This window comes from Pleuronectes platessa, chromosome 21 (assembly GCF_947347685.1).
Source record: "Pleuronectes platessa chromosome 21, fPlePla1.1, whole genome shotgun sequence".
Lineage (NCBI taxonomy): Eukaryota > Metazoa > Chordata > Actinopteri > Pleuronectiformes > Pleuronectidae > Pleuronectes > Pleuronectes platessa.
Window position 1 is genome coordinate 4,088,959 of NC_070646.1, and position 27,909 is coordinate 4,116,867.

General features: G+C 44.1%; 1 protein-coding gene across 1 annotated transcript; it reads left to right on the top strand.

The window, feature by feature from the left end:
* The first annotated feature begins 6,763 nt into the window (after positions 1–6,763).
* LOC128426998 (double C2-like domain-containing protein alpha) lies at positions 6,764–27,310 on the top strand. Its single transcript, XM_053414076.1, has 11 exons — positions 6,764–6,795; positions 11,336–11,694; positions 12,229–12,308; positions 12,596–12,670; positions 12,895–13,004; positions 16,008–16,134; positions 18,435–18,494; positions 23,149–23,348; positions 26,082–26,163; positions 26,458–26,554; positions 27,174–27,310. Exons 1-11 carry the CDS (start codon positions 6,764–6,766, stop codon positions 27,308–27,310), a joined length of 1,359 nt encoding a protein of 452 aa, XP_053270051.1.
* Positions 27,311–27,909: the final 599 nt, after the last annotated feature.

Below are 27,909 nucleotides of genomic sequence, written 5' to 3' on the forward strand. Positions count from 1 at the left end.
GATAATGGGCTCACTGGTTCTAACCCTCTTGTGTTGTGTTCCTTTAAAATGAGTCTGACCCCTTCTCTGAGCTTTAATATGAGTGTGAGCCGTTCTTCCCTCCCCGGATCGTTTCATCTGAATTATTAAAGGCAGAGGAGATAAAAGAGTTTTAGTGATTCACAAGAAAAGTTTGGAGGATAAGGTGTTGCCTTCATATAGACTGAAACTGGAAAAACACATTAGTTAGATTATTAAGATTAAGATGCATTTATTCGTCCCAAACACATGCACAGTCATGCAAAGGCACACTCATGCAGGTAGGGAAATGTAATCTCTGCTTTTGACCCATCTGGTGCAGGACACACAGAGCAGTGAGCAACCATGTACGGCGCTCGGGGAGCAGATGTTGGGGGAGTAAGGTGCCTTGCTCAGGGGCACTAGACAGGGTAGGGAGACTCTTGGATTTTTGGACAGATCAATACAGGTTCGTCTTTTGTTGTCTCCCCGTGGAGTCGAACCAGAGACGAACCAGAGACCTTCTCTGCCCATAGTCCAAGTTTCTGCCACTAGTCCACCGCCTCTCCATGATGCGATCACTGCACCTGTATTAGTATGATAACGAGAATGTTGGGGAAAAGTCAAGAAACCTGACGTCCAAACTGTATTAAACACATAGTTATTGCGATAATTTGGTAAACGACATTTTGAAGAATCTACCCGAGTCCTCTGTGGGAGGTGAGAAGCCGTTTCCAGGCAGCGTAATGACATTAATCTTAAATAACTGCCACTCCTCGTTAATTTCCTCATTTAGTTCCACGAGCTGGCGCAGCGGAACAATTCGTCAGGAAGAGGAACACATTTTCCTCTTCCTGACGTTCCTGCTTTTCCCACAAACCTAATGTTACCTGCCTCAGCCCCGCAGGCTCGTGTATATTGCACATGTCACATATTGATTTTCGCAATATCACATTTGATCTAATAAGTCCTCAAATAGTGGGAGGCTTTGTTATCCTGCTACTGAGGCTTTCCCGTACGTGATTGTCTGCTCTGTTCCCCTGCACAGATTCTATTGACACTACCACACACACACACCTCATACACAAATACCACACACACTCAAATCCCTTTATCAAGTGCACACACACACACACACAGACACACAGACGTGCATGTTGTGGGGACGTGCACGACATCCTGCAGTGTTTGTACTCTGCATCTGCTTGCGTCACATGTTTCTCTGCCCTCCGTGACTGTTCCAGCAGCTCGTGTCTCATATGGCGTCCAAGGCCGCTCGCTAATGACGCCGCCATCATACGTCTTCTCAAACTGTCGCGCTGTCAACACACAACATGTTGTTCTTGTGAAAAGCCGAAGCTTTGAATGAAACAGCGTGAAGGTGTTTCCTGTTCCCTCTGTTCCCTCTGTTCCTTCCATCAGACCCGTTTTGCACCTGTGTGAGTGGACGTCTCACCGCGTGTCCCTTTGACGGAGACTCGTTGTCTCTCCATGTAAAGCTCCATAGGGGATGAGCTGGAATAATGGGTTAAGGGAGGGGGGGGGGGGCTGAGTAAAGTTCCATCCTATACGAAGCTCGTTTAGATGTTCAGTTAAGAGGAGCGCCAGCTTGAGGCTATATCATTGTGCCGCCTCCATTTATTGTTTCCCACTCCCGACTTGACTTATGAAAAAGTACACAGAGGAAGAGTCATATCCCTCTGACCCTGGTGTGTGCTTCCTCTGGATCTTCTTTGTGTAAGAAAAGGAGCGAAACCCTGCAGAGCCATTCCTCAGGTTGTCTGCACTTCGTTGTGTGAGTTGTGTTTATTCTTGGTTTTATCACGCGTCGCCTGGATCGTAAAAAGAGATCAAACATAGCGAGGCTCGGTTGGATTGTGTTATTCACCCTTAAGTATTATGTGATATATTCTATTATGGAGTATTTGCTTGTTTTTATCGACCGTAGTGTTTTAATCATGGGTTTGTTGTACAGTTAGTTTGTCATTATTTAAATTTGGCCATTTTATTATATTCCGTGTTGCCTTGTAGAAACTGGTTATAAGGAAAACAGATAACTCCGGCTCATTTTCAGTATTTTACCCGTTGATTCATAAGCAGTGTCCCCATCAAAGAGACAACCTCTCTTCTCTATCGACAAGATTTCTGAGTAAATGCAGCCGCAGTCGGTTTTTGTGAGCCACAAAATGAATAAACACAGCGGGTCCCCAGTTATTATCAGTCTGACGGTTCATGATATCTGTTTTTGTGCCAGTGACAGCTGTGGCCGGAGGCATCTTGTTTTCCCAGCTAACCGTCTGTCCCCTTCTCGTAAACGTGATATCTCAGAAACGCCCGGAGCAAATGTCCGACCACGAATCGCGGAAGGAGCTGATTAGACTTTGATGATCAAAGGCCAAAGGTCACTGGGAAACCTAATGTCTGTCAGAATGGTCTTGTGATCGCGAAATATCAGGAACAACTGTCGTAGAATCTCTATGATCTAATCTGGAAAGAAATTTCACATGGACTGAATAGGTTATGTGGTCAAAGAAGAACGAATAATTCATAAACTGAATTAAAATCTAACAAAAATATGAAATAAGGACAAAATATGATGTGACGACAATTCATATCCCAAAGGTCATAGGTCAACTTCAGTGACACACCCTTTTTTAATCTGCTTTATTTTACGTCCACCAAGAAGCTAATGTTTTTACCCGTGTCCATGTGTTTGTTGGTTTGTTTGTTTGTAAGCGAGATCACAGAAAAACAAATAACAAGCTTCCTCTTCTCACATCCTCTCTCTTGGCATCTAAACAGCTGATTGATTTCTGATTTCAAAGTTGCTTTCATCCTCTGGGTTTTTTTTATTCGTAAAAAATAAACACCTTCTTAGAGTTTCCTTCGAACACATTTATTGGCCAGAAAATCATGCAATGCATCAGAATAGCTCATCTCAATGACCTTGTTCTTTCCCGGCTTTATTAACAATGGTTTTGGGGGATGAGATCAGAAGTGGAGACCAGTTAAATTCAGTCATTTGAAGGTGGAGGTGGTCCTCGTCGCTTAATGCCACATTCTTTTAGCAGTGTTTCCGTAAGTGCGTCCTGAAGGTCCAGCTACTCAACTGGCATTCTGTGCGTAAGAGGAAGTGCTGCGTTCATTCACAGTCTCACAACGCACAAGCCGGATTTGCCCGTGACGTCTGAACATTTTGAAAAGCCAACAGAGATATAACACGAGTGTGTCGGGGAACAAGAGAAGCTCGCGGCCTCTCTCCAATCAGCACACGGCGACCTTGTGATTAAACAGCTGAAAGGAAAAGAAACCTTGAGTTCTCAAATCTTTTCTTCTGTTCTGCTCAACTCTGTTTAATATTTTCTCATTATCAGTGGAGATGCAGCTGCCATGTTTAATACGTGGCGGCCACGTGCAAAAGAGTTTATGTCTATACACGTCTTCTTTATTATACACACACCTCCACCAAGGACGTTTCATCTGTGTGAAACCAAAAAAATTGGTGGAAGGACGTGGTGTGTGTGTCGAGTGAATTTAAATGTGGTTTCTCAAGGGGAACGGCTTTAAGAAAAGAAATCAACATTTTGTAAACTTGCAATAACTAAAGTAGAAAAATTAGAGCTTTTGCAGCCACAGAAACTAGCTTGAAAGTTTTAATCCTAATTATGCAGAAGATACAGTATCTGGTTTACTATGTGCCAACTGTATAACGTGTGCAGGAAGTGTTTGTAAACAGCATCGCTCATTTGGTTCTGTTCTGCCACATAGAGTTTTGTGTGACAACCCTGAATAATGGATGTTATTGCATCACTGTCTTGCTGCTGCTTCTTGTTCTGCACGGGTTTCATTGTTTTTTAAGAACATTTTACTGAAGAGATTGTGATTGAAAATGATCCTGACAAACTGACAGAAATAGAAATATTGAGAATGTGTCACTGCCTTAATATATGAATTTATATGCAGGGTCCTTAACCCACATATACGAGTACAATTAATTAAAGTGAAAATAACAACATACGACATATTTCAGTCAATTTCTTTTCGTTACAGACGGTTTGTTCCTCTGTGTATAACCAGGACGACCGGGTGGCTGATGTCATTGGTTCTAATCCGATCCATTGTGTGGACATCGTGGTCAGCTGTTTTTCACTGAAGCACCGGCACCTATCCCCGGCATAATTGGTGCGGAGGGAGCATGTAGCGGCTATGCATTTATAATGAGGAGATTTTCAGTTGTCATAAACAGGAGGCAGCAGAGTCGAGATAAGAGGAGGAACCAAAAAGGTGATACGAGGATTGAAAGAGTCTTTTGACAGAGCTGGCAGAGGGGTGACTCTAAATTGTGTGTGTGTGTGTGTGTGTGTGTGTGTGTGTGTGTGTGTGTGTGTGTGTGTGTGTGTGTGTGTGTGTGTGTGTGTGTGTGTGTGTGTGTGTGTGTGTGTGTGTGTGTGTGTGTGTGTGTGTGTGTGTGTGTGTGTGTGTGTGTGTGTACATGAAGGAGTGGGAGAGTCATCCTTCTCTGGAGGCATGTGTGCATTATATTCCCGTGTTAATGCATTCATGCATGTCTGTGCCATGGCATCAATTTAATGGAACCAGAACATGCATGAGGGTGTGAGTGTGTATGTGCATATGCGTGTGACAGAGAGAGAGAGAAAGAGAGAGAAGTGGAGAGGAGGCTTGAGATAAGGGAGGGTAAAGACATGAAGAACCAGGCAGAACAAAGACGTCAAGCAATTTTTGAAGATAACACAAAAAAAGCAGCAGCGAGTCTTTTCAAGCAGCCTGAGCCGTGTGACAGTTTCCCTCTGCGTCTTTGATAGACACAGTTTCAGTCCAGAGAGTGTGGACTTGAAATTGAAAGAGAGAAACAAAAAACAAAAAAAAGACGAGGGACAAGTCACGTAACAAGAGACAGAGAGACAGGGAGAACGCCAATTTTGTCCTTTCAATAGACGCAAGTGGGGGGGAAATAGCATGTTTCCCTTGTCTATCACTGACTCAGGAATCATTAGCCTAATTATATGGAGACTGAAGTTAGACTGAAGAGATTGTGTGTGGTTGTGTGTGTGTGTTTGTGTGCATGTGAGAGAGAGAGATAGATAGAGACAGTTACACACTGTAACACAGTGTTTAAACCCAGTGTTTGAGTTTGTTATCAACATGGATAGAAAGATGGAGAGATTTAATTGGAAGCCACATATTTTACCTCTTAAGAGGAGATGCTCTTTGTTCGTGTGTGTCAGCGACATGACGGAGATATAATCGATCTGACATTGTCACATTGTGGGGACTCAGGGAGATAAACCACTGAATGTCAAGGTTATAACTTCAGATTTAATTCAGTGGTGGAATAACAGTGAGGCATTTAACACGCTCGGAATACTTTAACATGTAGAGACATTCTAGCAGAAGAGATACTTCTGGCTTAGCTTAGCATGAGCTCCTCTTCGCTACCTGTAGGGGGAGCACTTCTTGCTGTGTGGTGCGGGTTTGTATAAAACGGACGTAATTCTTAGAGATGCTAGAAAGGGAATTATAGACCGGGACTATATTTGGACGAACAACAGTTAAATCTTCTTTCCAGCATCTTTTTTGCAAATCAACAGGTTGAAGTCCGTTTGGTCCGTGTTCGGACGTGGTGTCACCAAACCTGGGGACCTCACAATGCCAGCAGAACTTCAGAAGAACTCCGGACAATAAATCATTTCTGCACTTGGGATAAAGAAGCTCCTCCTGAAAATCGGGGAGAAATGATTTGATTATGATTTTTGAAAGTAGATTTTCGACAAGAGCTCTAAAAGCAAATGGCAAGAACGGAAAATCTGTTTGTTATTCCAAGTCAAAATGTTGTGTTACTGAAGCCATTTTTAGCTTCGTAGTCACAGTATTTAAATAGCGCACTTTAAATAGTCTAATTAGCTACTGCTGCTGCTGTGTTACATATTTTGTGGCAGCTCGTTAGTCAGTGAAGCCAGATGCAAACAACCAGTTTGTTTTTCCCTTTCAAATTAACCAAATCTAAATATTGGATTTTAATTTGGTTTCAGACAATATGTGTTTGTTTGCAAGATGAAAATAAAATACACATTAATTTTGTTCTTTTTATTGGAGATTGTTGACATAAAGAAAAACACGTATCATCCTCTTTATCTTTTAAAGCTGTTTTAAATCAATGCAACGTGCTCCTCAGTGTCAAAAACATGTGTGTGTGTGTGTGTGTGTGTGTGTCAGTGTGTGTCTGTGTGTGTGTGTGTGTGTGTTTGTCTGTGTGTCTGTGTGTGGTGATGATGGTGGGGGGGAGACACAGGAGGGAGTGAGGCGAAACAGTCACATGCACAGCAGACTGTCAAGGAATAACTCCTCGCTTCCTCTCTCACTCTCTCTCCATCTCTCTCTCTGTCCCTCTCTCTCTGTCCCTCTCCCTCTCCCTCTCTCTCCTTTCCTCTGTCTTCCTCTGCACTCCCACTCTCCTCCTCCTCCTCCTCCTCTAGCTCGCCGCTCTCCTCTCTCCCCTCTCTCTCCGCTCCCCGTTCTCATCTCAACTTGAACTATTCGTGCATTTAATCTTTAATGCCACATGTAGAGTTGGCTCACTCCCAGTCTCCCCCTCTCTCTCTCTCTCTCTCTCTCTCTCTCTCTCTCTCTCTCTCTCTCTCTCCTCGTCTCTCCTCGTCTCTCCCTCTCTCTCTCTTCACTCTCTGCTCCTCTCTTCGCCACCTGTTAGTCTCCCTCTCCTCTCCGCACTGGGATCCCCTCTTTTTTTATGAGGAGTTTCACACTCGTGCTATCACTGAGGTAAGTCAACATTTTGATTTCATTGTCTTCACGTTATGTTTATGTATTTTTTCTCTCCGTCATTTCCCTGCATAGAATTCACTTTTATGCTTCCACCTTTTTCTTTGAATATGTTTCCCTTCGTTCTTCTTCACGCCCTCAATGTCTGTCATCCTCGCTTCACCTGTCTGTGTGTTAGGTTCATGCATGTGTGTGTGTTTGTGTGTCGGTGTGTGTGTGTTTCTTGTTAACGCCGCACAATAGAAGAAAAGTAATGCAGCAAAAAGCAGACGGACAGATTTGATCCTGCATCATTCTCTCACAGGTGCAACATGTGGCCGCCTGTGTTTGTACTCTTTCACCTGATCCTTCACTTTATCCACACGCACACACACAGACACACACACACACACTGAAGTTTACTCATCCTTGACAGCCTGAAAATAACGTGGCCCTAATTGACAGGGGCTCACTGTCACTGTGGTTTGCGATGGGCTGACTATCAAGCCCTAATGAGTGGCTCCAGTTTGCGGCTCTGTGCTCGATACCGTGAGCCCGTCGGCCATGCAGCTTGTTATTTAAAGGTGAAGGGAGCCCGCTGCAGGGGGCCCATTGTATGTAGCACACGAGAGAGAGAGAGAGAGAGAGAGAGAGAGAGAGAGAGAGAGAGAGAGAGAGAGAGAGAGAGAGAGAGAGAGAGAGAGAGAGAGAGAGAGAGAGAGAGAGAGAGAGAGAGAGAGAGAGAGAGAGAGAGAGAGAGAGAGAGAGAGAGAGAGAGAGAGAGAGAGAGAGAGAGAGAGAGAGAGAGAGAGAGAGAGAGAGAGAGAGAGAGAGAGAGACATATCTACAGGTGGAATAATGTAGCCTGTGAGAGTCTGACGGAGAGATAATGAGAGATGTAAAGAGGGGGAGGGGGGGAGGAGGAGAAAAGGTATAGATGGGTATGCAGAGTTGCGGGGGGGGGGGGGGGGGGGGGGGTTGAGGGAGCAAGCCACCAATGCCTGTGATATGACTCTAATGTAAAGTGAAGGCGCTAAAAGAGGAAGACGAGGAGGCACAAAGATGTTCCTGACTGCTCGCTGCTGGCAGCCTCTCTCTCCTCCCACTGGAAACCTATGTAACCTCACAAATAAGAGAGGGGCCACGCATGATATACTGTACTGCACATTGTTGCATAACAAAGGGCCTGGGGGGGGGGGGGGGGGGCTGCTGTGCATAGCTTCCGAGGACAAGTTGGACCTTTAGGTTTGTGGCTTATGGGAATCATGCACAGTAACTCAGCCACGTGCTCAGAGGCTGATGGTCATGTATGTGTGTATGTGACAATAAGGCACAGAAACCTGCTGCTAGGTGCGAGGGTGACATCTTATTATTGTTGAGGGTGCACCCCCCCCCCCCCCAGCAACAGAAGAGGATGATAAAAAAAGAGGAGATGAGAGAGATATTCCAGCTGGCAGCATGAGACAATCAATCATCCGCTCCCCTTGAGCTTCTGCCACCCCCCCCCGCAGGCTGCAAGCCACCAGGCCTCCCGGTCGGACGTGTGGTGCTTGTGCTGCTTGTGCCCGGTGCAGCCAGGGGCTCACGGCCACATCTGCCAGGACTGGGAGGCGACTGGCTGCGCACGTTATATCAACAGACGCCCCCCGCTCGCGAGCCTGCACAGTGTGTGTCTGTGTGGAGGGATGAATTAATGATCTGAGGGAAGTGTATCTGTATGTACGTGTGCCTGTGTTGTTATATTTGTGTGTGTGTGTGTGTGTGTGTGCTTTGAGGGAGTATTAATGACCACAGACGATCATTACTTTCTACTCATCCATGCTAATTGAACTTTCAATCAATTCAATCATAATAATCACCATGACAGCCAGATTCATTAACTCGTTTTCACCTTCTCCTTGTTTTGAAATTTCCCCTTTTAACTGAAGATGATATCCGACTGGAACGACAGTTGTGATAAGAGCTGTTTCATCTCCTCTCTACATTAATTCAGCTCTTACTTGAAGAGCTGCAGGTGTTAACAAGTAGCACACATTCATGTCCTGCTATGTGCGAGAGTCTGAGTTTATCTCTGGGCTACTTCATTTAACACTGTGGAAGTCTGACCAGTTCTTCTCTGCCTCAGAAGTCAAGTTAATTGTGGCGTTGGGGTCCTTAGATGCACCAAAATGGCTGCTGATGGTTTTTTTTGTGAAAGGCAAATTACCACCGCGGCTTCCAACGTCAGTCACTTCGCACTCCGGAGCCAGAATTCTGTCAAAGCAGCTTTCAAAGGAGTGGAGGAAGTTTGCAGATGGGTGCGCTGCAGCGTGTGGCTGAGGTTTGTCTCATCTCCAGCCAAACGGGAAAAAAAGCTGGACGAGCTGCGGTGAGCGTCGCCAACTGTTGTGCTCACAGCAGAGACACCGGAAAGAACATGAGGAGTGACCCTCGCTGCCCGCTGAAGGTCAACAGCCAACAATGTCAGAGCCCCACTCCACCACTGGTCGTATTGATCTAAAGGGGTTGAAAACCTTTAGGATGAAGGGTCAGATAATAATTGACTGGTTTTGATTCCTCACACAGACCCAGTTATCAATATTATATAAGGAGAGGATACGTACACTGTAGAAAGCAAACAATTTACCAGCTGTAAAACGATTGGATTTTTTTTCCGGTCAACTTCGATTTAACTCAATTGTGTCAATATTGCATGTTAATTTCAATTTGTCCAAACTTAATGATTTTTTTTTTTTTAAATTTGATTTAAGATTGAGTGAAAACACTCTCATGTCTGTATTTCTAATATTGAACTACAGCCTGCAGCCGCCGAGCTTATGTAGCTGTGGAGTGGAAACGTCCAAAAGTAAATCAGCTGAAATCGTATAAATGTGAGAGCTCAGATGTCTGAGTCAGTTCCTTGGGGACATGTTGCCGAACTTTTCCTTTCAGTAAAAATGTCAGAGTGATGTGTTGATTACTTTGAAATAAAAAAACAAGACAAGAATACAAATGCGCAGAGAAGTCGTCGATAAAGATGTCAACTTTTGAGAGACAATGAGATTCGACAGATTTTTAATTAACAGCTGTGTCGATGTGTCGTAAGAAAAACAAGAGATTTCCACAGCACAATTTATACCTCATGTCCCGCCTCCTGGATGCTCTACCCAGTCAGCCCCCTCCCCTTATTGCTCTGGACATTTTGTTGTTGTTGTGATTGTGTCTCCTGCTGTGATCACGTCTGAAAACATGTCTCAATGTGTAAAAGCTACAAGTCGGGGTTTTGCAGCAGGTTATTTACCCGACTCTGTTAATAAAGAGCTCTGGCGGTTCTGTTAAAGTTGAATTGAGACGGACTAGCTAGCCAAGCTGAGCGGCCGCTGGCTGTATCATTACAGGGAAGAGACTCGACCTTCTCCTCTGACTCTCATCAAGAAACTGATTTTAAACAGTTCCTTTAATATTGATGCAGGTTCGAGATCATCGTCTCCTCTAATGAATATAAAAGGTCATCATCAATAATTAAAAACCCTCACGTCTCTTTTGTGGGTTTTGCTTTCAGCCCCTTAAGCCACTGCTCGATTTGACCACTAATCTCAGCCGTTTCCTAAATCCTCCTAAAAACCTTGTTTAAACTTCACAGACGCTCGACTGCCAGACGACACAGAGGAGGAGATAATATTCGCCTCTCACTTGGATCGATTAATGCGCAGATTGCAGAAGGTAGTCGGGGGGGATTTGTTCGGCATGGCGAGCGCGACGCCCCCTCAAGGCCCGGCTGTCTTTAGACAACAAAAGCGGCGAGGTACTTGGGATCCACCCCCCTGTTGTTTATTTCGGGAAGAGAGCAGACACATCAGCCTGGTGGTCAACTGCACACCCTGCAACCACAACTTTATATAACCATCAGGACTCTTCTCCCCCGTCTGAGCACAGTGAAGAGCGATCCTCCCTCTAGACTTCATCCCATAATTACCCGTCGGTCTATGGGGGGGATCGTCAAGCCCTTCAGGGAACACGTGCTCCTCGCTGACTCAACCTCTGCAATTTCATCGAGGATGATTAGGATTCGGGGGAGACCCCACTTGTCCATGATCTGTTATCCTCCCCGATGCGCTCAGATGTATTCTTTTGAAATGTTAATGTGTTCACATCCTCTTCTGTATTTTGTCCTTGTCATCTGAGTAATGTCTTTGGTTTTAGAAAAGACTTCTTCTCACGTTGAAGGAATTTTCAGCGTGGGAACAATTTGATATGAAAGGGAGAAGCTAGAAGAAGGTTTTTTTTATGTGTAGAAAAAGACAGGAGAGTTAGGGGAGAGATAAAAATGCAGCAAAAGGCCCGAGATGACCAGAAGCAGGAAAATATCCTATTTATTTCCAGCCATCTTGCCGAGCTTACCTCGTGTCACTTGTTTTTGCCGAAGAATAATTGGAAAACAGCCGCAGCTCATATCTGTGGATCAATGTCTTCGCTCTTCCTCGGCTGAATGCATTTTTTAAATTTCAATTTGTGAAAGGAAATGTCCCTTTCTACCTCTCCCTCCTATCCCCCCCATCCTCTCCTATCTCTTCTCTTGCAGCCCTATGACTGTGCGGAAAGGAAAACGTTTAGGCATCTCCATCCAGGAGCACATGGCCATCGACGTCTGCCCGGGCCCCATCCGGCCCATCCGGCAAATCTCTGCTTACTTCCCTCGCCTCTCGCCCACTTCTTCCTTCAATGAGCCCATTTCGCCGAATCAGCTGGCGGCCCCCGCCCCGCTCAGCCCTGGCATCGCAGGTCAAGGTGGAGGGGCAGTCGGCGGGGGAGGAGGTGGTGGGAGCAGCGGCCTGTTGTCCCCTTTTTTACCGGGGGTGGCGGGCGGAGGGGGCTCGCTATCAGCCATGAGCAGCATGGACACCTCCATCGAGATTGACAGCTGTGACAGCGACGATAGCAGTGAGTACCTGAACGAATTGACCTGGTTCCCCTGATGCTGCTCGAGACAAACAAAAGGAATTAACCTCAACTCTGGTGTGAGTCTGGGAGAAAGAGCGTTGGATGCTTCAGAACAGAATTATTTACATTTATCACCACATTTTGAAACACTTAAGGGTTTCTCGTTGTTGTGCCCATAAAGATGGAGGACACATCTTCATTCCTTCCTACTTTCCAGAAATGAAACCAAAATGTCCCAAATTCAATTACTGCCATCTTGGAGCAGGGGCACATTATAGAGCATATACTTTGCTTTCTCAGTAGAAAAAATCCTTTTGTTAGAAAGCAAATAAGCCTATTTTTCACATTGTGAAACTGTTCCATTAAACTTTCTTAAAAGGGTTTTATACATTGAGTATATTGAGTGCTGTTGTTTTTTGTTTTCTGCCATCATTCGATATGTTTATTCCAGGCAATAACGTCAAGATAAAAGCAATTAACAATGTATTTGTTGGAAATATCCATGTTTAACTTTTTGTGTGCCCTGCCTCCCAGCCGCCCTGGGGACTTTGGAGTTTGATCTCCTGTACGAGCGAGCCACCAGCTCCCTACACTGCACAGTCATGAGAGCAAAGGTAAATAACTGAAAACAAATGATCATTATTTTAGAATATAGGACAAGATGGTGAATTTTGATAGGCTGGGACCCATAGTGTTGTAATGTAAGGTGAATACTTGCGGCTGCAGTAATCATGTCAAAGATCGTACCTGGGAAATGTCAGCATCTTACTTTTGTCCTTATAAGCACTTTCTCTTATTAGTCCCAGTTTTTTCATTTTTTTTGTTTTAAATTGTGAACTGGTTGTGAGATCTTTGCACTCGGATGTAGACATTTTTCATCTTCTCTGTTTTTTCCTGTCAGGGTCTGAAACCGATGGATTTCAACGGTCTGGCAGATCCTTACGTCAAGCTGCATCTTCTGCCTGGAGCCTGCAAGGTCGGATATTTATCATCAGAACATTGTTTTTGTTAAGAAAAAAAAACGCACAACTCTGGCATTTTAAGTGAAAATGTGAGCACAGGCCAGGACAATATGCACCAAAGCCAAATTGCCTTGTAGGCGGTAAGATCCTGTTTTCCTGTCGAGGCGTCTTGCTGTTTGCAGCTCTCAGAAAAGGCTCATTGTTATATCATAGTTTTCCTCTCTGCTGTGACGTACAGGCCAATAAACTGAAAACCAAGACCGTCCGCAACACGCTGAACCCCGTGTGGAACGAGACGCTCACCTACTGTGGAATCACGGAGGAGGACATGTACCGCAAAACACTCCGGTAAAACGCTTTTCTCTCTATTTCTGGCCTCTCTGGTCTTTCTTTCCCATCACAAAGGCCAACTCCTGCTTACAAAAGGCTTTCTTATCATCTATCTCATCTATTTCTTTCTCCTTCTCCTGGCCTTTATCCTCTCACTTAGTTCCCTCTCTCCTTCCTGTCTCTGCTCATCCATTGATCCAACTCACTGCCGTTCCTCCCCTGTCCTCTCTTTCAGCCTGTCCACCAGGATCTGAGAAGATCTCCCATCTCCTCTTCTAAACCCTTTTCTGTTTTCTTTCTCTCTCTCTGTCTCTCTCTCTACCTAAGTTGCAGTGACAGATTGAGGGCAGTCTGAGCACCGCGGGTTGTTTTTAATTTCAATGACCCCCTCCAGAGGTGACCAAAGCTGTGAGAAGTTTTTCCAAAGCACACCTGCAGCAGGGATTTAAACAGGATTGACTGTCGACCTCTCGGGGGAAATCAGAGAAACTGGCCCGACCACTGGCCTCTGACACTTAATTCAGCAGAGTCTGTTTAAACATCAGGAGACACAAAGTTTGACCCACGGAGACATTTAAACATGTTGAAGTTGTCCGGTGCACTTTTGCGTCCACATAAATCTGTTTAATGTATTTCAAGCAACTGTCACAATTTAAGTAAAATGGTTTATTTACAGACTTGCATTTGAATTTCAGCCATACCAGTAGGGATAGAAATCCAACAGCAGGCTGGTGAATGTGAAGCTTCCACAAGAGAAAAGAAAATAACTTTTATGCTGCTGTTGTTTTTACTTCTCCAACTTCAAACCTGCAACAGGCAATAAACTGCCGCCTGTTTTCTCCTTTTATCTCCGGTTTATGAAATGGAAATTGGTAAAAAAAATACAGAAAAGTTGCAATACCATACTTATATCCCCTTATTTTGACAGGCAGTCACGATTTACAATATTTGTTTTTTGTTTTTAATGTCTTTTTTATAGAGTTATATATTTATATATAAGCCATTTTCTGCCAAGTAAAGAATAGTGATAATAGGTTGTCATCCAGTCTATGATTGAAACCCATTATCTCATTATTATGACTTATTATTTCACAATTATATTTGAAGTTATCTGGATTCTGTTTGATTTGATATATATATATATACATATCTAACTTTTCTTTTGATCCATTACTTCCCAGATATCCTTCACTGTGATGGTTTCATGCACTTGTCTTGTGGGAGTAGTAAAGCCTTTGACTGGACTCTTTCATTATCCATTCATTTTTATTCACATGTCCGACGCTGACATTTAAGTGACGGCCTGTGTGGATTTGAATTATCACGCTGCTCTACAGACATTAGGAATTTTATTTGAGTTGTCATGGTGTCAGTAAAATGTGTTTATCACATTCATATAGCTTGTAACTGAAGTCCTTGACCTATCGTCCTCTTACTCATTACCCCAGATCTCAAGCCTTGTAATCACAGATGTCCTTTATCCATACATCCTCTAACCATCGATCTGCTCTCAGCGCTGACTGACTTCATCTCTCTTCATTCTTCTCTCCTCTCCTCTTTTTTTTCAACTCCTGGTTTCTGGGCTTTTTTTCTTTCTCCAATATTCTGTCTATTCTATTTTTCGCTGCCACTCTATTCTGACGAGTTCAGGTCTCCTTTTGCCTAATAAGCTATCAGACTATAAATATGTCAAGCCACGTCCAGTGTCCCCAGGCAGCTGGTCCCTTCCACCTTTCACATTCATGCAATGTTTTGTTCCTGAATCTGAAGTGTGAGAGATGTGATTCTGTCGGTTATGAATTCAGTTAAAAAGTTGAGCTAAACAGAAAATGAGGAGGCAGCGAGTTCATATCTGTGTTTTCCTCCCTGACACGCTGCACTCTTCATTTTCCTCTCATTTCATGTTTTTCACATTTACATAAAAGACAGGGAAAAAAAGCAATTACAGTGGATTCCAGTTAGCCTGTAGCATATTGACGCTTCAGCTCTGCCTATAGAAACATTAGCACACAATAATGACTCCTCTCTCTCACACACACACACACACACACACACAGATTTACATAAACCCTGACATCTTTATCTGTACCTCTCACCCACGTCACTCCAATCCTTTGCTCGGAAGCTTTTGATTTCAAACATGCAGCCTCCCTCCCTCCTGCACTCGGCTCTGCGTCTGCCGCCCACTCATCTGCTGAGGGTGACACTGTGGCCAGAGGAGAAGTTTACCAGGCCTGTAATTGACTTCACCTTGTAGATCCACTTTCACACTATTTGAATTCGCACACGAAGGAAAATGCTAATTAGTCGTAGGATGTTTGTTTACAGATGCTTGACGTGCATGTGGGTGATTTCTCAGGCTGTGCTTTCTCTTGAGTTCATGTCACGTTTCTGTTTACTTATTGTAATGTTCCCACAACAATCTGACTAATTAGATGAGTCATAAAATGTGATTTTGTAATTGGACTGTGTTTATAAGGCACTTTCTCAGTTTTATCGATCACTCAAAGGGCTTTTACAGTACAAGACACATCATAGTATAATATCACATATAACATCACAGGGCACATACCTTTGCCAAGGACCACACTTTTAACATTTCAGAATTTAGAATTAGTTCAATGTGTCCTAAGCCCACAACAATTTAGATAATTGATTTGTCAATTATCGTTGCACCAAATTTTACACATTCATAGATATCTGCTCCCAAAATGTGTCTGATTTACATCAAGATCCATCAACAGATCAGGTTTCATGAGTGTTTTGCATAATCCTGTTAACTAATAGACAAACAAACAAACAAGTGGAACATAACATAACCTCAACGGTGGAGGTTATTATTTAATGAGTCATAAAATGGGATTTGGTTTGACCACCTCTCTTGCACACCTTGGCTCTCCACTTTGAATTTTCTAACTATGCCACATGACTCGGCTTCTCTCATTTGTTTTTATTCATGTGTCCCCCCCCCTTCTTATCTCCGTCCTCGCTCCCTTCCTTATTATGTCCTCTCCCTCACAGGGTGTCCGTGTGCGACGAAGACAAGCTGACACATAATGAGTTCATCGGGGAGTCGCGGGTGGCCCTGCGCCGCGTGAAGATGGACCAGACCAAACACTTCAACATCTGTCTGGAGCATCCACCTCCTGTGAGGAGAGGCGAGGGGTGGGATGCTGGGAGGGTGGGCAGGGAGAAGAAGGACTTGAAAGAAAGGATAAAAGGAGGGACAGATGAAAAAGAATGTGCATGAGTGAGATAAATGACTTGAGGGTAGAGTAATAGTCAATATATTAAGCGTGTCGGACTCACATGTTCATCCTTTCAAGAAGCTACAAGGGGAAAAGGCAGGAGAGGAGATTGTTAATGTGCCATCAGGGAGGTGTTGAAATGTCAATATTTCATAGACCCACCAATCTACTCCAATGACGACCACACACCTGGGACTCGTAATTTATAAAAATCCTATTTACAATCTGAATTATCGTGAGAGAAGGTGCCGATGCTTCTCAGCTAGAAGAAAATGTCCCCGAGTGCTTCCACTCACTCAAGATCCACAATTCATCTGAGACCATAAATAGAATGATTATCCTGCTGCATAAAAACAAGCGTGGGCACAGGAAGCATACAGCAGATGTCTTTATTGGTGCTGTAAAAACAAACTCTCTTACCTTTTAGTTTGAAACAAAGTACTCTGCAGGGTTTAGCACTGTCCCCCTCCGAACAAGAAGGGTGCCGGTTTGATTCCCGATTCAGCCAGGGGGCCTTTCTGTGTGGAATTTGCATGTTCTTCTCCTGTGTGGGTGGGATTTTTCCAGGCACTCTGTCTTCCTCCTATAGTCCAAAGAAATGCCGACTGCAACCCTCATGGGATAGGTGCTATAGATAATATATGAATGAGGGACAATAGAACCACGAGAGATAAATTACGTGGAATCACCCATTAGTGACTTCTAAACCACCTGCTCCACAAGATTTCAGGGTTGTGGCTGCAGGGATTAGCCTCAAGACCATTAGTGATTGCTGCTGGGTGAGGAAGCCAGGCTCACAGGCACTTTTCAAATTCAAGTTCATGTTCGTGGTCGAGGACAGACCAGTTCCTACACTTTACAGAACCATCATGTCGAGACAGGAAAGAGGAAAGTCTGAATACAAACCTCCAACAACAATTATGAAACCACATTTAAATTCACTAGACTTTGCTCTTCACCAAATTGCACACTCTCATAAATATCAGTTCCCTAAACAGCATCTTCAGCCTGTTTTTCCGAACAAGACCCATGAATTATTCTTTCAAAAGTAAACTGGAAATGTTGAAAAACACCATGTTTATAAGTCTTCACAAACAACCACCCGATCCACCTGAACACATCATCAGTGATGTGAAAGAAAGAAATAACCCCTTGATCTGGATCTGCACCAAAATGTAATGGATTCTTTCTGGACGAGTCATGGCCCAAACCCTCCACCAGATTTCATGGAGGATATTTAGCATAATCCTGCAAACACTCAAACAAACACAGAGGAAAACACCAGGATGTGACTCAGTCGAGGGCTCAGCTCCACCAGGGCACAACACTCCCTTTAAATTCAATCAAGCTGCACCAGATTGCACTCGCTTATAAATATCAATCCCCGGAACATGCCAGATTTTTTTTCTTCATCTTCGAGGAATCAAGGGAAATGTCAGAAAGTCTGTATCCGCACCAGAGTTTAATGGGTTCCTGCCTGACCTATAACACATGCTTCCACTGAGTTCTGTGGTTTCTGTCTGGTAGTTTTGGAGTAATCCTGTTGACAAACAGACAAACAAACAAAAGCAGATGAAAACTCTCCTCGGAGGAGGAGGAGGAGGTGAGAACCCAAAGTAAACACAGGACAGGCGTCAGGGCGAGGATTACAGTCTCCAGAATGACAAATGTAAGGTAAACAGAGGACAGAGTATTATATCTATTCTCATAAGCAACAAATAACCCTTTGTGCTGGCTTAATGTCAACCAGGTCACACATGGGAGAAGGGTACAGAGACACGGGAGGAACCAAAGGTGAGGAGAGGAGAGGGGGTGGGGGGGGGGGGGGGGGGGGCGCTGGAGCATCAATAGAAGGACAGCAAGTGAGAGAGATGAGAAACAAATGGATTAAAAAATAAAAGTGGAGCAGGGTGGGGGGGCATGTGTGTGAGAAGAGGCGGGAGGTGCCGGGGTTTTGTTCTGTGTGAGCCGGAAAGGGCTGTTGGTATTAAATTGGCCCTCGGGGGCCAGTGGCCACTCTGCGATCAAACGCTGAAGCCACTCTGTCACCCTGCGAACCACACGATGTGTCAGAGCGCTGATTTTCAAAGTGGGCTCTCCCTCGCTCCGCTCCTCTTCATCGTTTCCTCCTCTGCACTGCATGCACAGCTTCTCCGTCCCTCATATCCCTTATTATTTATCTCTCTCTCTTCTTTTTCAGCTGCCGTCACCGACCGCGATGAGCTCAGCCCTGAGAGGAATCTCCTGTTACCTGAGAGAGGTGAACACTGCTTCATCTGTCCTGGTCCACGTGACCGTCCCTCTGTCTGTCTGTCCTCGTCCTGTCCATCAACACCCAGACGGATTAGTCCACGTTTCTAAATGACTACAAGATAAAGATAAAGATCAGTTCTCATCGAGCACACACACACGATGTCAAGTCTCATCGTCAAAGCGAGAGAGCAAAAATATTATTTTTCTCAGATTAATAGTCATTTTCATTCTACTCTCCGTGTGTTCATCATTTTCATTTGACTATCATCTGCACCACTGGTTTTACAATTTAACTGATGATGTTGCTTGTTAGAAATTCAAGATTCATTCAACGTTCAACAACTGCGTCCTAGTGCTCTGTCATTTTAGATTGAGAGACTCATTTAGTCAAATGAATACACAACCATTTAGATCATGATTTGTCATTTCCATCATTTGTCAAGTGATTTGCTGTTTTGCTCTGTGTAATGATGACTTAAAGAAAACTAAAACTAGAGTGGCACTCAGCAGAGCTCATATCTTCACCAAGGCCTTTAATTAACCAAGCAGCAACAGATTTCACACAATGAAAGATATCAGTCCCTTAAACATACCTGTATTTTTCATCAAAATGCATGAATGAAAATGTAAAGAAAGTTTAAAAAAATAATTATCAGAAGTTTAAAAGATATTCAACCTCACTGCTAATCCTGTTGCAAACCATTTAAAACCTGCATCATATTTCCATTACTTCCAGGAGACGTGAAAATCAATCATTCGACTCGTTTGAGTCTTGTGATCCGAGCCAGCATTCGTTAACCTGTAGTTAAACTGGATAATTAAGTTTGATTTTGTATCACAGGGAAATGAGTGAACACTAACGACTGCCTGATGCATCTGAAGAGACGGAGAAGATTTAAACTCTTATTTATAACGTTTGTCAGTTTAATCTGAAGGGACAAAAAAATATCCAATCTAGAGAAGACTAAAAACATTCCAGTGCAGTAAGAACATTTGATAAGTAGTTAATGTGGTTTTTATGGAAATAATTCCAGAACTAGCGGTACTAGAGTAGATTTACCCTTCACCTCTGAGAAACAGAAGTAGAGTCAATAAGTTTAATTTGTGACCATTAGCAAGAGAATGTGTGACATTTTGTTTTGAAGGGCAATTATTACAGAGAATTGAATTTCTAAGTGGACATGATTCCTAGTAGAAGAATCATCTGGACCTTGATGCCGGCTGAACACTGGAGGATTTACAAATCTTAACGGATTTAAAAAATGAGCGAGACCCCAGACATAAGGAGATATTTGATATTCTGATGGAGAGAACGCACACACTCGATGATCCAGTCGACACACAGAACCACACACTTGCTGTCTAGACTAAAGATTTCTGAGTCACGATCCCTGAGACTTAAAAGCTCACAGAAACTCACATGAAACAGAGCCGGAGAATAAAGCAAACATGGCGGCGGCATGCTGGTTGTGCTTGTTTGTGTAATGTCTTGCACGACTCCTCAGGTTCGTCCTCATTGTCTTCTGTCCACCTGACGCAGGAAGCTCTGATTCACTCAGTCACGTTAAGATTACGTCTGTAAACCCCTTAAACTACAGGATCCTCTGGCTTCAAATCATCGACTCCCCCTGCTATCGTCAGGAGAGCGGATTCTCTGTAATCCTCTTGTGTGCAGCGATGATTAATAAAACCTCAGTTCTTCACTTTCTTCAGACACAGATGATTTAAAACGGCTGCTTCTGTTTCTCTCACCATATTCAAGACCCTGGTATAATCCTGCCTTTTGTCTCGCTTCGCAAACCCAGCCTACGAATTCCTCTTGTTCTCATTCATCCGTCACTGTGTGAGTGTGTAGCTGATTGTGTAGCTGTGTGTGTGTGCGTGTAGCTGTGTGTGTGTGTGTGTGTGTGTGGCTGGTTCCGCACTGATGCCTGTTTATTTCCACACCCCCCATAAAGAGTTGCTCTCTATCGATCCGTGAAGGTCAGGGCGGTTTTATCACCAGATACCTGGTACAAACTGTCTCCACTAATTGCGAGTAGTTTAAGTCTCCCAGTCATCGGTGACAGATGGGGAGCTGTGTGCAGGCAGAAGGGATGACTCCCAAAGAAAATCAGAGAAAAGGAGAAAGAGAAAGAAAGAGAGAAATGAGAAGAGGAAGAGGGGCAGGCTGTTGAGACAATTAGAAATGGGGACGGAGGAGCGTGCGAGGCGTGTGGCATATTGATTGCCTCGGCTGCATCCACCTTTTGCCTGAAGATAAGACTTAATGAGAGATGGAGAGATCTGAAGGAGAGCAGAGGCATTTAGTGGAAAATAAAAGCACGGGAGTGATGGAGCTCCTTTCTGTATTGAAGTGACATGACAGGCAGGGAAACTGAGCCTTTTCCCTTTTCTGTCGTGATACATGACGGATAGACTCTGTTTCGAAAAACCACGCACCTGCAGTGATGAAAGTCCTGAAATAGCAAACGTGCGTTTTCTCCCCTATAAATAACATCCATGCATCGGTGCCGTGGGCCATGAGGGTGAGTCACGGCGCTGTGAGAACATCGTCTTCCCCTTCCTCACCCTTCTGCTGCCGGTTCCTCGCTTTCTTTCATCTGTCACTTTGAATCTGCTCCGTTGTTCCGCCTGTTGTCAAATGCGGTGGGAACAGTTTGATGTTGTCCAGGAGGCCAGAAGCCACGAGGTGCATTAATAAGAATTAAAGGCCGGCGCTTCACTTTTTACCTCCAGGACAGGTCTCTGCTGTTGTGTTCTCCGTGAGGCCGAGTGTCGGCTCTGAGATTGTGTGTCAGATGAAAGTCGAGTGTGTTCTTTAGAGAGAAGGAGCGATGAGCCACATTACTACTGAGAGTTAAACGCACTGCAATCTCGTAAAACGCGTGCAAATACACACGACACATGCAAATGAGGGGAATGTCTTCGTTAATTTGACAACTAAATACCCACAACACAATCAAATACTCAAAACAAAACCAAATACTCACAACAAACTAAATACCCACAACACAATCAAATACTCACAACACTCCCAAATGCTCCCAACACAATAAAATACCCACAACACAATCAAATACTCACTCTACAACCAAATGCTCACAACACAATCAAATACCCACAACAAAACCAAATGCTCACAACACAATCAAATACTCACAACAAAACCAAATACTCACAATAAAACTAAATACCCACAACACAATCAAATACTCACAACACGACCAAATGCTCCAAACACAATCAAATACTCACAACAAAACCAAATGCTCACAACAAAACTAAATACCCACAACACAATCAAATACTCACAACACGACCAAATGCTCCCAACACAATCAAATACCCACAACACAATCAAATACTCACAACAAAACCAAATGCTCACAACAAAACTAAATACCCACAACACAATCAAATACTCACTCTACTACCAAATGCTCCCAACACAATCAAATACTCATACTACAATTAAATATAACTCAACCAAATACCTACAACACAATCAAATACTCACTCTACAACCAAATGCTCCTAGCACAATCAAATATCAAATACTCACAACAAAACCAAATACTCACCACAAAACTAAATACCCACGACACAATCAAATACTCACAACAAAAACCAAATGCTCACAACAAAACTAAATACCCACAATCAAATACTCACTCTACAACCAGATGCTCCCAACACAATCAAATACTCATACTACAATTAAATACAACACAACCAAATACCTACAACACAATCAAATACTGCGATGAATGTGTGCGTGAATGGGTGAACTTGACTGGATCAGACTAGAAAAGCACTTTATATAAACAGTCTGTTACCATTTGCCATTGTGTCAATAAAGAATAACATAAAACAAAAGGTATTTTGGTCTGTTGCAGGATTTGGTGAGTGTTGGGTTCAGATTCCGTTCAGGTCTCAAGGACATGCTGTGATTCATGTTTCCGTACAGAAGTCAAATGCTCTTACACCGTTTTAGCATTCATCCATTGTTTTATTATTTGTTCTGCTTCTGGAGGGAAATCTGAACTGTGTTTTCCACGGGGTTATTGTCACTGGCGCTTCTAACCCACTTCAATTGATTGCAATTTTTGTTGGGGTGTTGGGCCTCATTGAGAGAAAATTGATATTGCGAGCGTGTTAGCGCTGTTGCTTATTTGCACATTGAACAGACACGAAGCGACATTAGCATTCATGTGAAGTCGTGTGTGGGTCCACAAGCCTTAATTCACATCCTCCTTTTAGCTTTGTTTATCTCCCCGGTTGGAAAATATCTCTGGGTTCATCGCAGCAGGTGGATATGACGCTGAAGAAAAACCACAACAGACCATTTGTAGCCATTACACTAAACCACTGAGGTTCGCGGAGCTGAGAGTGACACCACGGTTGCGTAATGATTCTCTGAGGGCTCATAGCGACGAGCGACCCCTTCTCCATTATGCATAGTCATTAAAAACCACACGTCATTTAAAAGTATTGATCACTGCAGCAGCTTTAAAACAGCTAGAGTGTTGTTGCCTGACTCATCAGCAGGTCACGACACCAGCCTTAGATACATCATTTTCAGTGTGTGAAGCCTTTTAAATCTGACCCCAAAGTCACTAATTCACTGTTCACCGCTCTATGTCCACTCTCTTGCTCAGTGGGAGACGGAGCAGCAGAGGAGTCTGGAGGAAAGAGGCCGTTTGCTGCTCTGCCTGCAGTTCCTCCCCCCGGCCTGTGAGGACGACCTGAAGGGTGAGGCCAAGGAGAGGGCTCGCGGCGGCCTGTGCGTGGGCGTCAAGCGCTGCGCCCACCTGGCAGCCATGGACGTCAACGGCTACTCGGACCCCTACGTCAAAACGTAAGGACGACGTGGCAGCGCTGGTTTGAAGCCGGGAGATTCACGTGCATCGTTTGTCTGTGATTGAATGAAAAACAAATCTTTTAGCAGCGATTCTATAGCACATGATTGCAAATGATGAATGCACAAACACGCACAGCTTGGACTGATAGGCTGTCAATTGCCAAATGACCTATCCAGCACCAGCCTCCCACCTACCTTAATACCTCTGTGTGTTCTCCGCTGGCCGCTGGCTCCTGTTGACCCCATGAATCACCTCATTGTCACCGCACATGAATGATATATGACTGGAGTTAACCCTTCGTGGGGGAACGGTGACAGGTGAGAGCGGCTTTCACAGAGGAAGCTGTTGTGAAATATGTCTTTCATTCATCAAGATAATGACGACTGGGCATGTTTGTGTGTGTGTGTGTGTGTGTGTGTGTGTGTGTGTGTGTGTGTGTGTGTGTGTGTGTGTGTGTGTGTGTGTGTGTGTGTGTGTGTGTGTGTGTGTGTGTGTGTGTGTGTGTGTGTGTGTGTGTGTGTGTGTGTGTGTGTGTGTGTGTGTGTGTGTGTGTGTGTGTGTGTGTGTGTGTGTGTGAGAGTGTGTTTATTGACAGCCTTCGAATGGGACTGAGAGGCAGTGACATGATGAAATGTTATGGCTGCACAGTATCATTGGGCATCACCAAGATTAAAAAAACAGAGCCTGCTGCTGTTGTTAGTGTTTTGTTGGTCCTCTGGAGTTTCATTTCTAACCAATTAAAGAAAAGCAATAGTGTGTGTGTGTGTGTCTCTGTGTGTGTGTCTCTGTGTGTGTGTGTGTGTGTGTGTGTCTCTGTGTGTGTGAGAATCGATATAGCTTTGGTAAGGTCAGGGTTACAACCCACTGCTCTGAATGAGTGCTATGAGGGGCATTGCAGATGGGGAGTGTTAAGTCACTTAGAATGTGCCTCATTTAAACCATAATTGATTAATTAAAGTCCTCACACAAGAGGAATAAGTAAATAAAATCATTACATCGGGGAAAGTTGAAAAGAGTTTTGTTTCTTATTTTAAAAAGCCTCCTCTTCCCGGCTGTTAAATAAATAAATCTGTGAAGTGTTAACACGGCAGTCCATGATAAACAATAGTCTAGGTCAGGGTTATGTTAAGGGTTTGATAATTAGGTGAGATGACTAAGGTTAGGGTGAAGACTTGGGAATTCATTATGCTAATGAGCTTTTGTTACCGAGACCTTTTCTAGCAGAAACACTGACCTTGTCCAGTGGACCTCATGGGGACCAGGGCCTGATCCTAATGAGGCAACACGTTATTTCTCAGGTCCTGGTTAAGGTTGGAGGTAAGATGTGAGTGATCGTTAGGGTAAGGTTAGGGTTGGGCATCAATTGGTCATATGGTTAAGGTTAGGGATAAGGTTTTTGATTCGGTTATCCATAACGAACTGAAGTCAATGCAGTGTCCTTTACGAGGACAGCTGCACAAATGAGCTTTGAACCACCTCCTCTTCCTCCGTGTGTCCTCCTGCGTGCTGATTCAGGCTCTGAGGTTGTCTCTAGAGCGAGGAAGACACTGTCTCCCACCGCAAACACATTAACACATGAAGACAGGCACATTCCCCGTCACTCTCCCTGCTTCCCTCACATGCAGCGAACCTACGCACGCATCCCCCACACGTCCACAGCGATACATCATGCACCTTGTTTTTCATTTCAGATGCGCGCTCGTATCTCTGCCCTTTGGCGGGAGCTTCTTCTCGGATGCTTTGTTGTGTCTGAGAGCGTGTGGGAACATACGCTCTCCAAGCTGTGGGTGGTGGGTGGAGAGCCAGCGCGGAGAGAGATTTCTTTGACACGCCGGCTTAAAAATATCTTGAGAATTCAATGACAGCTCACGAATAGGGGTGCGGAGCTTTTTCAATATGAGGAATCACGGATCAGTCCTCAGTTTCACAGATAACACAGATAAACATTCGAGGGAAGATAGTGATAGTTTGGGGAAGAAGAGGTTTTTTTTCCTGCTGAGACGTAGATGAGGATATTGACTCACAGTTTAAAATGAAGCTACATCCAGCAGGGTGGAAAAGGGTGAAAATGAAATAAGACTTTAAATAGCCAAGAATCAAGTCCTTTCAACCTCAATTAGAGTTTTTACACTTCTGGGAGTTACAGTTTTTATACAGGTGGTAATTTATAGATTAGTTTTTGGTTTTATTTAAGAAGAACAAGCTTGTTTTTCTCAATTTTTTCTTATAAAGATTTAACAGTGATGTCAAATTTCTCAGCTAACCTCCATGACAGAAAAGACAATAGGAAGTAGAAGTTATTCGCTTCCCTGCAGGGAATTAAAACTTGCATACCTTTCAGATTATTCATATTCTTATCACACCTTACCCTTTCTTAGTGCTCTGTTAATATGCAAATATTTGACAAAGGTGTCAAGATTCTACACAAAAAAAATCATTTTATTTATAGCGTCTGCGTTATATCCACATTCTAACTTCATGTCACGAACACACCAAGGTTGAACATGGACTTCACACCTCAGGAGAAGAGATGTTCCGGGGGGGAGGTTGTGAATGCACGTTAACACCTGACTGAGCATATTGATTCTCTGTATGTATCCGGCTCTATAGAGTCATGGCTGGTTCTTTCCTCTTGGCTTTGTGCTTTGCTTCTCCTTTCAGCGGAGCCCTGACTTCTGAATGATACCGACGGGTCTGATATATGATGGTAACACATTCCTCTGTCTCAGGTATCTCAAGCCCGACGTTCAGAAGAAATCCAAGCACAAAACCGCCGTCATAAAAAAGACTCTCAACCCAGAGTTTAATGAGGTATCTGGCCATGTTTGTGCACGTGTGTGTCTGTGGGAGCGAGAAGCACAATTGTTATAGTTGAATGTAAAGAGACAGCTCATTTAAGCTTGAAGTAGAGAGTCCTCAGGGACACTGCGCTGCATGCAAAGTTGAATGTAAGAGCTTGTTTAAGAGGACAGCCAATTACAGTTTGCATATTATTATCCGCTGCCTCATTAGTGAGTGTTCTAGAGGTTTGGAGAAGAAGAACAATTTGTAGGTGTGATCTCCTGACCTCAGTTCTTCCCCTTTCCCCTCATTGTCTCCCCCCAGGAGTTCTTCTATGAGATCTCCTTCTCAGAGCTGGCCACCAAGACGCTGGAGGTCACGGTGTGGGACTACGATCTGGGAAAGTCCAACGACTTCATCGGTGAGTGGACAGCATAATGTGGATCGCTTCCTGCTGCTGGTTTTTGGAACACTCGCCAGTTTGGCCGGCTAACATGGCGGATGTTGATTAAGATATTTAAAGATGTCCTCTCTTGCTAACAATCATCCGAGTGCAGCCCTGTCGGTAATTTGCACGGTTCAGTTGCCAAAAGAGTGTTTGGCTGAAAATGAGCTTCGTACTAAACTCGGTCTACGAGTGGGAGAGAGTTATTTCTGGGTTTGTCTTCAACCGGAGAAAATCTGTTGTCAACTGAAATCAAATTTACTTTTCAAGCAATTGATTTGTTCACGGGGAAGAAACACTGAGTGCGCTCAACCCCGGCAGCCTCGTTAATTCATTTAAAAACAAATTTACAAAAAAATAAATAAGAAATGATCCTGGTCATCCGTCTAGTAGTTTAACAACAGACAAACAAAAACACAAACAAACTAATCGACAACGGAGACGAGAGCCGAACCTCCTTGGCCGAGATAAACATATTCATAGACTTTTTCAGTTACTTTTTTAAAACTTTTATTCACTTGCTACTTCTTGATCAAACATATTCATCGTATGTTTACGTTGACTGATTTCATTTTCTGGTCTCTTCCCTTGTCAGGGGGTGTGTCCTTGGGCTGTCACTCGCAGGGAGAGACTCTGCAGCACTGGATAGAATGTCTGAAAAACAAGGGCACGAAGGTGGAGCGCTGGCACACGCTGACCAACGAGCTGCCGGGATCCACGGTGCAGGAATGAACTGAGCCTCCTGCACCCCCCCCCCGACACCGAGGAGACCACCGGAAGACGAGAGAGACGTTTCATCGCATGCTCCGAGGACTTTCTGCATGACTGTGACGGATTCATATCCTACTTTCTCTGTGTCATAAAACGAGTTCATAATTCACAACAGCATCATCCCAAAGGGTTCCATTCAGAGAATCAATGCTCTAATCGTGGAGCTAAATAGACCTGATTCAAATCGGGGGGGGGGGGGAGACCGTCCCTGCCACAAGGCCTCCGAGAGGGAGAATATTCATAATCATATTCATGGGGATCCATGTCCCTTTTGTGCATTTTGTGTTCATCTACATGCCCCTTGCGCACTGCGCCAAGCTGGTCAGATTTCAATCACAGAGAAAATTGAAATCGTGAAAAAGCCAAACGAGACAGAAAGTTGAATCATCCCACGGTTCGCCTCTCGTGTCAGGTTCTCTGGCTCCTCCTGAATTTGGCCTGTTGCTCTCATCCACCGCTGACGTTTAACCGGCTCCATCTTGGCTCCATTCCTGTCTCACGGCACACATACCTCTCCCTTGCAATAATGTATTTGCCTAAATGCTTCCGAAGATTTCCAA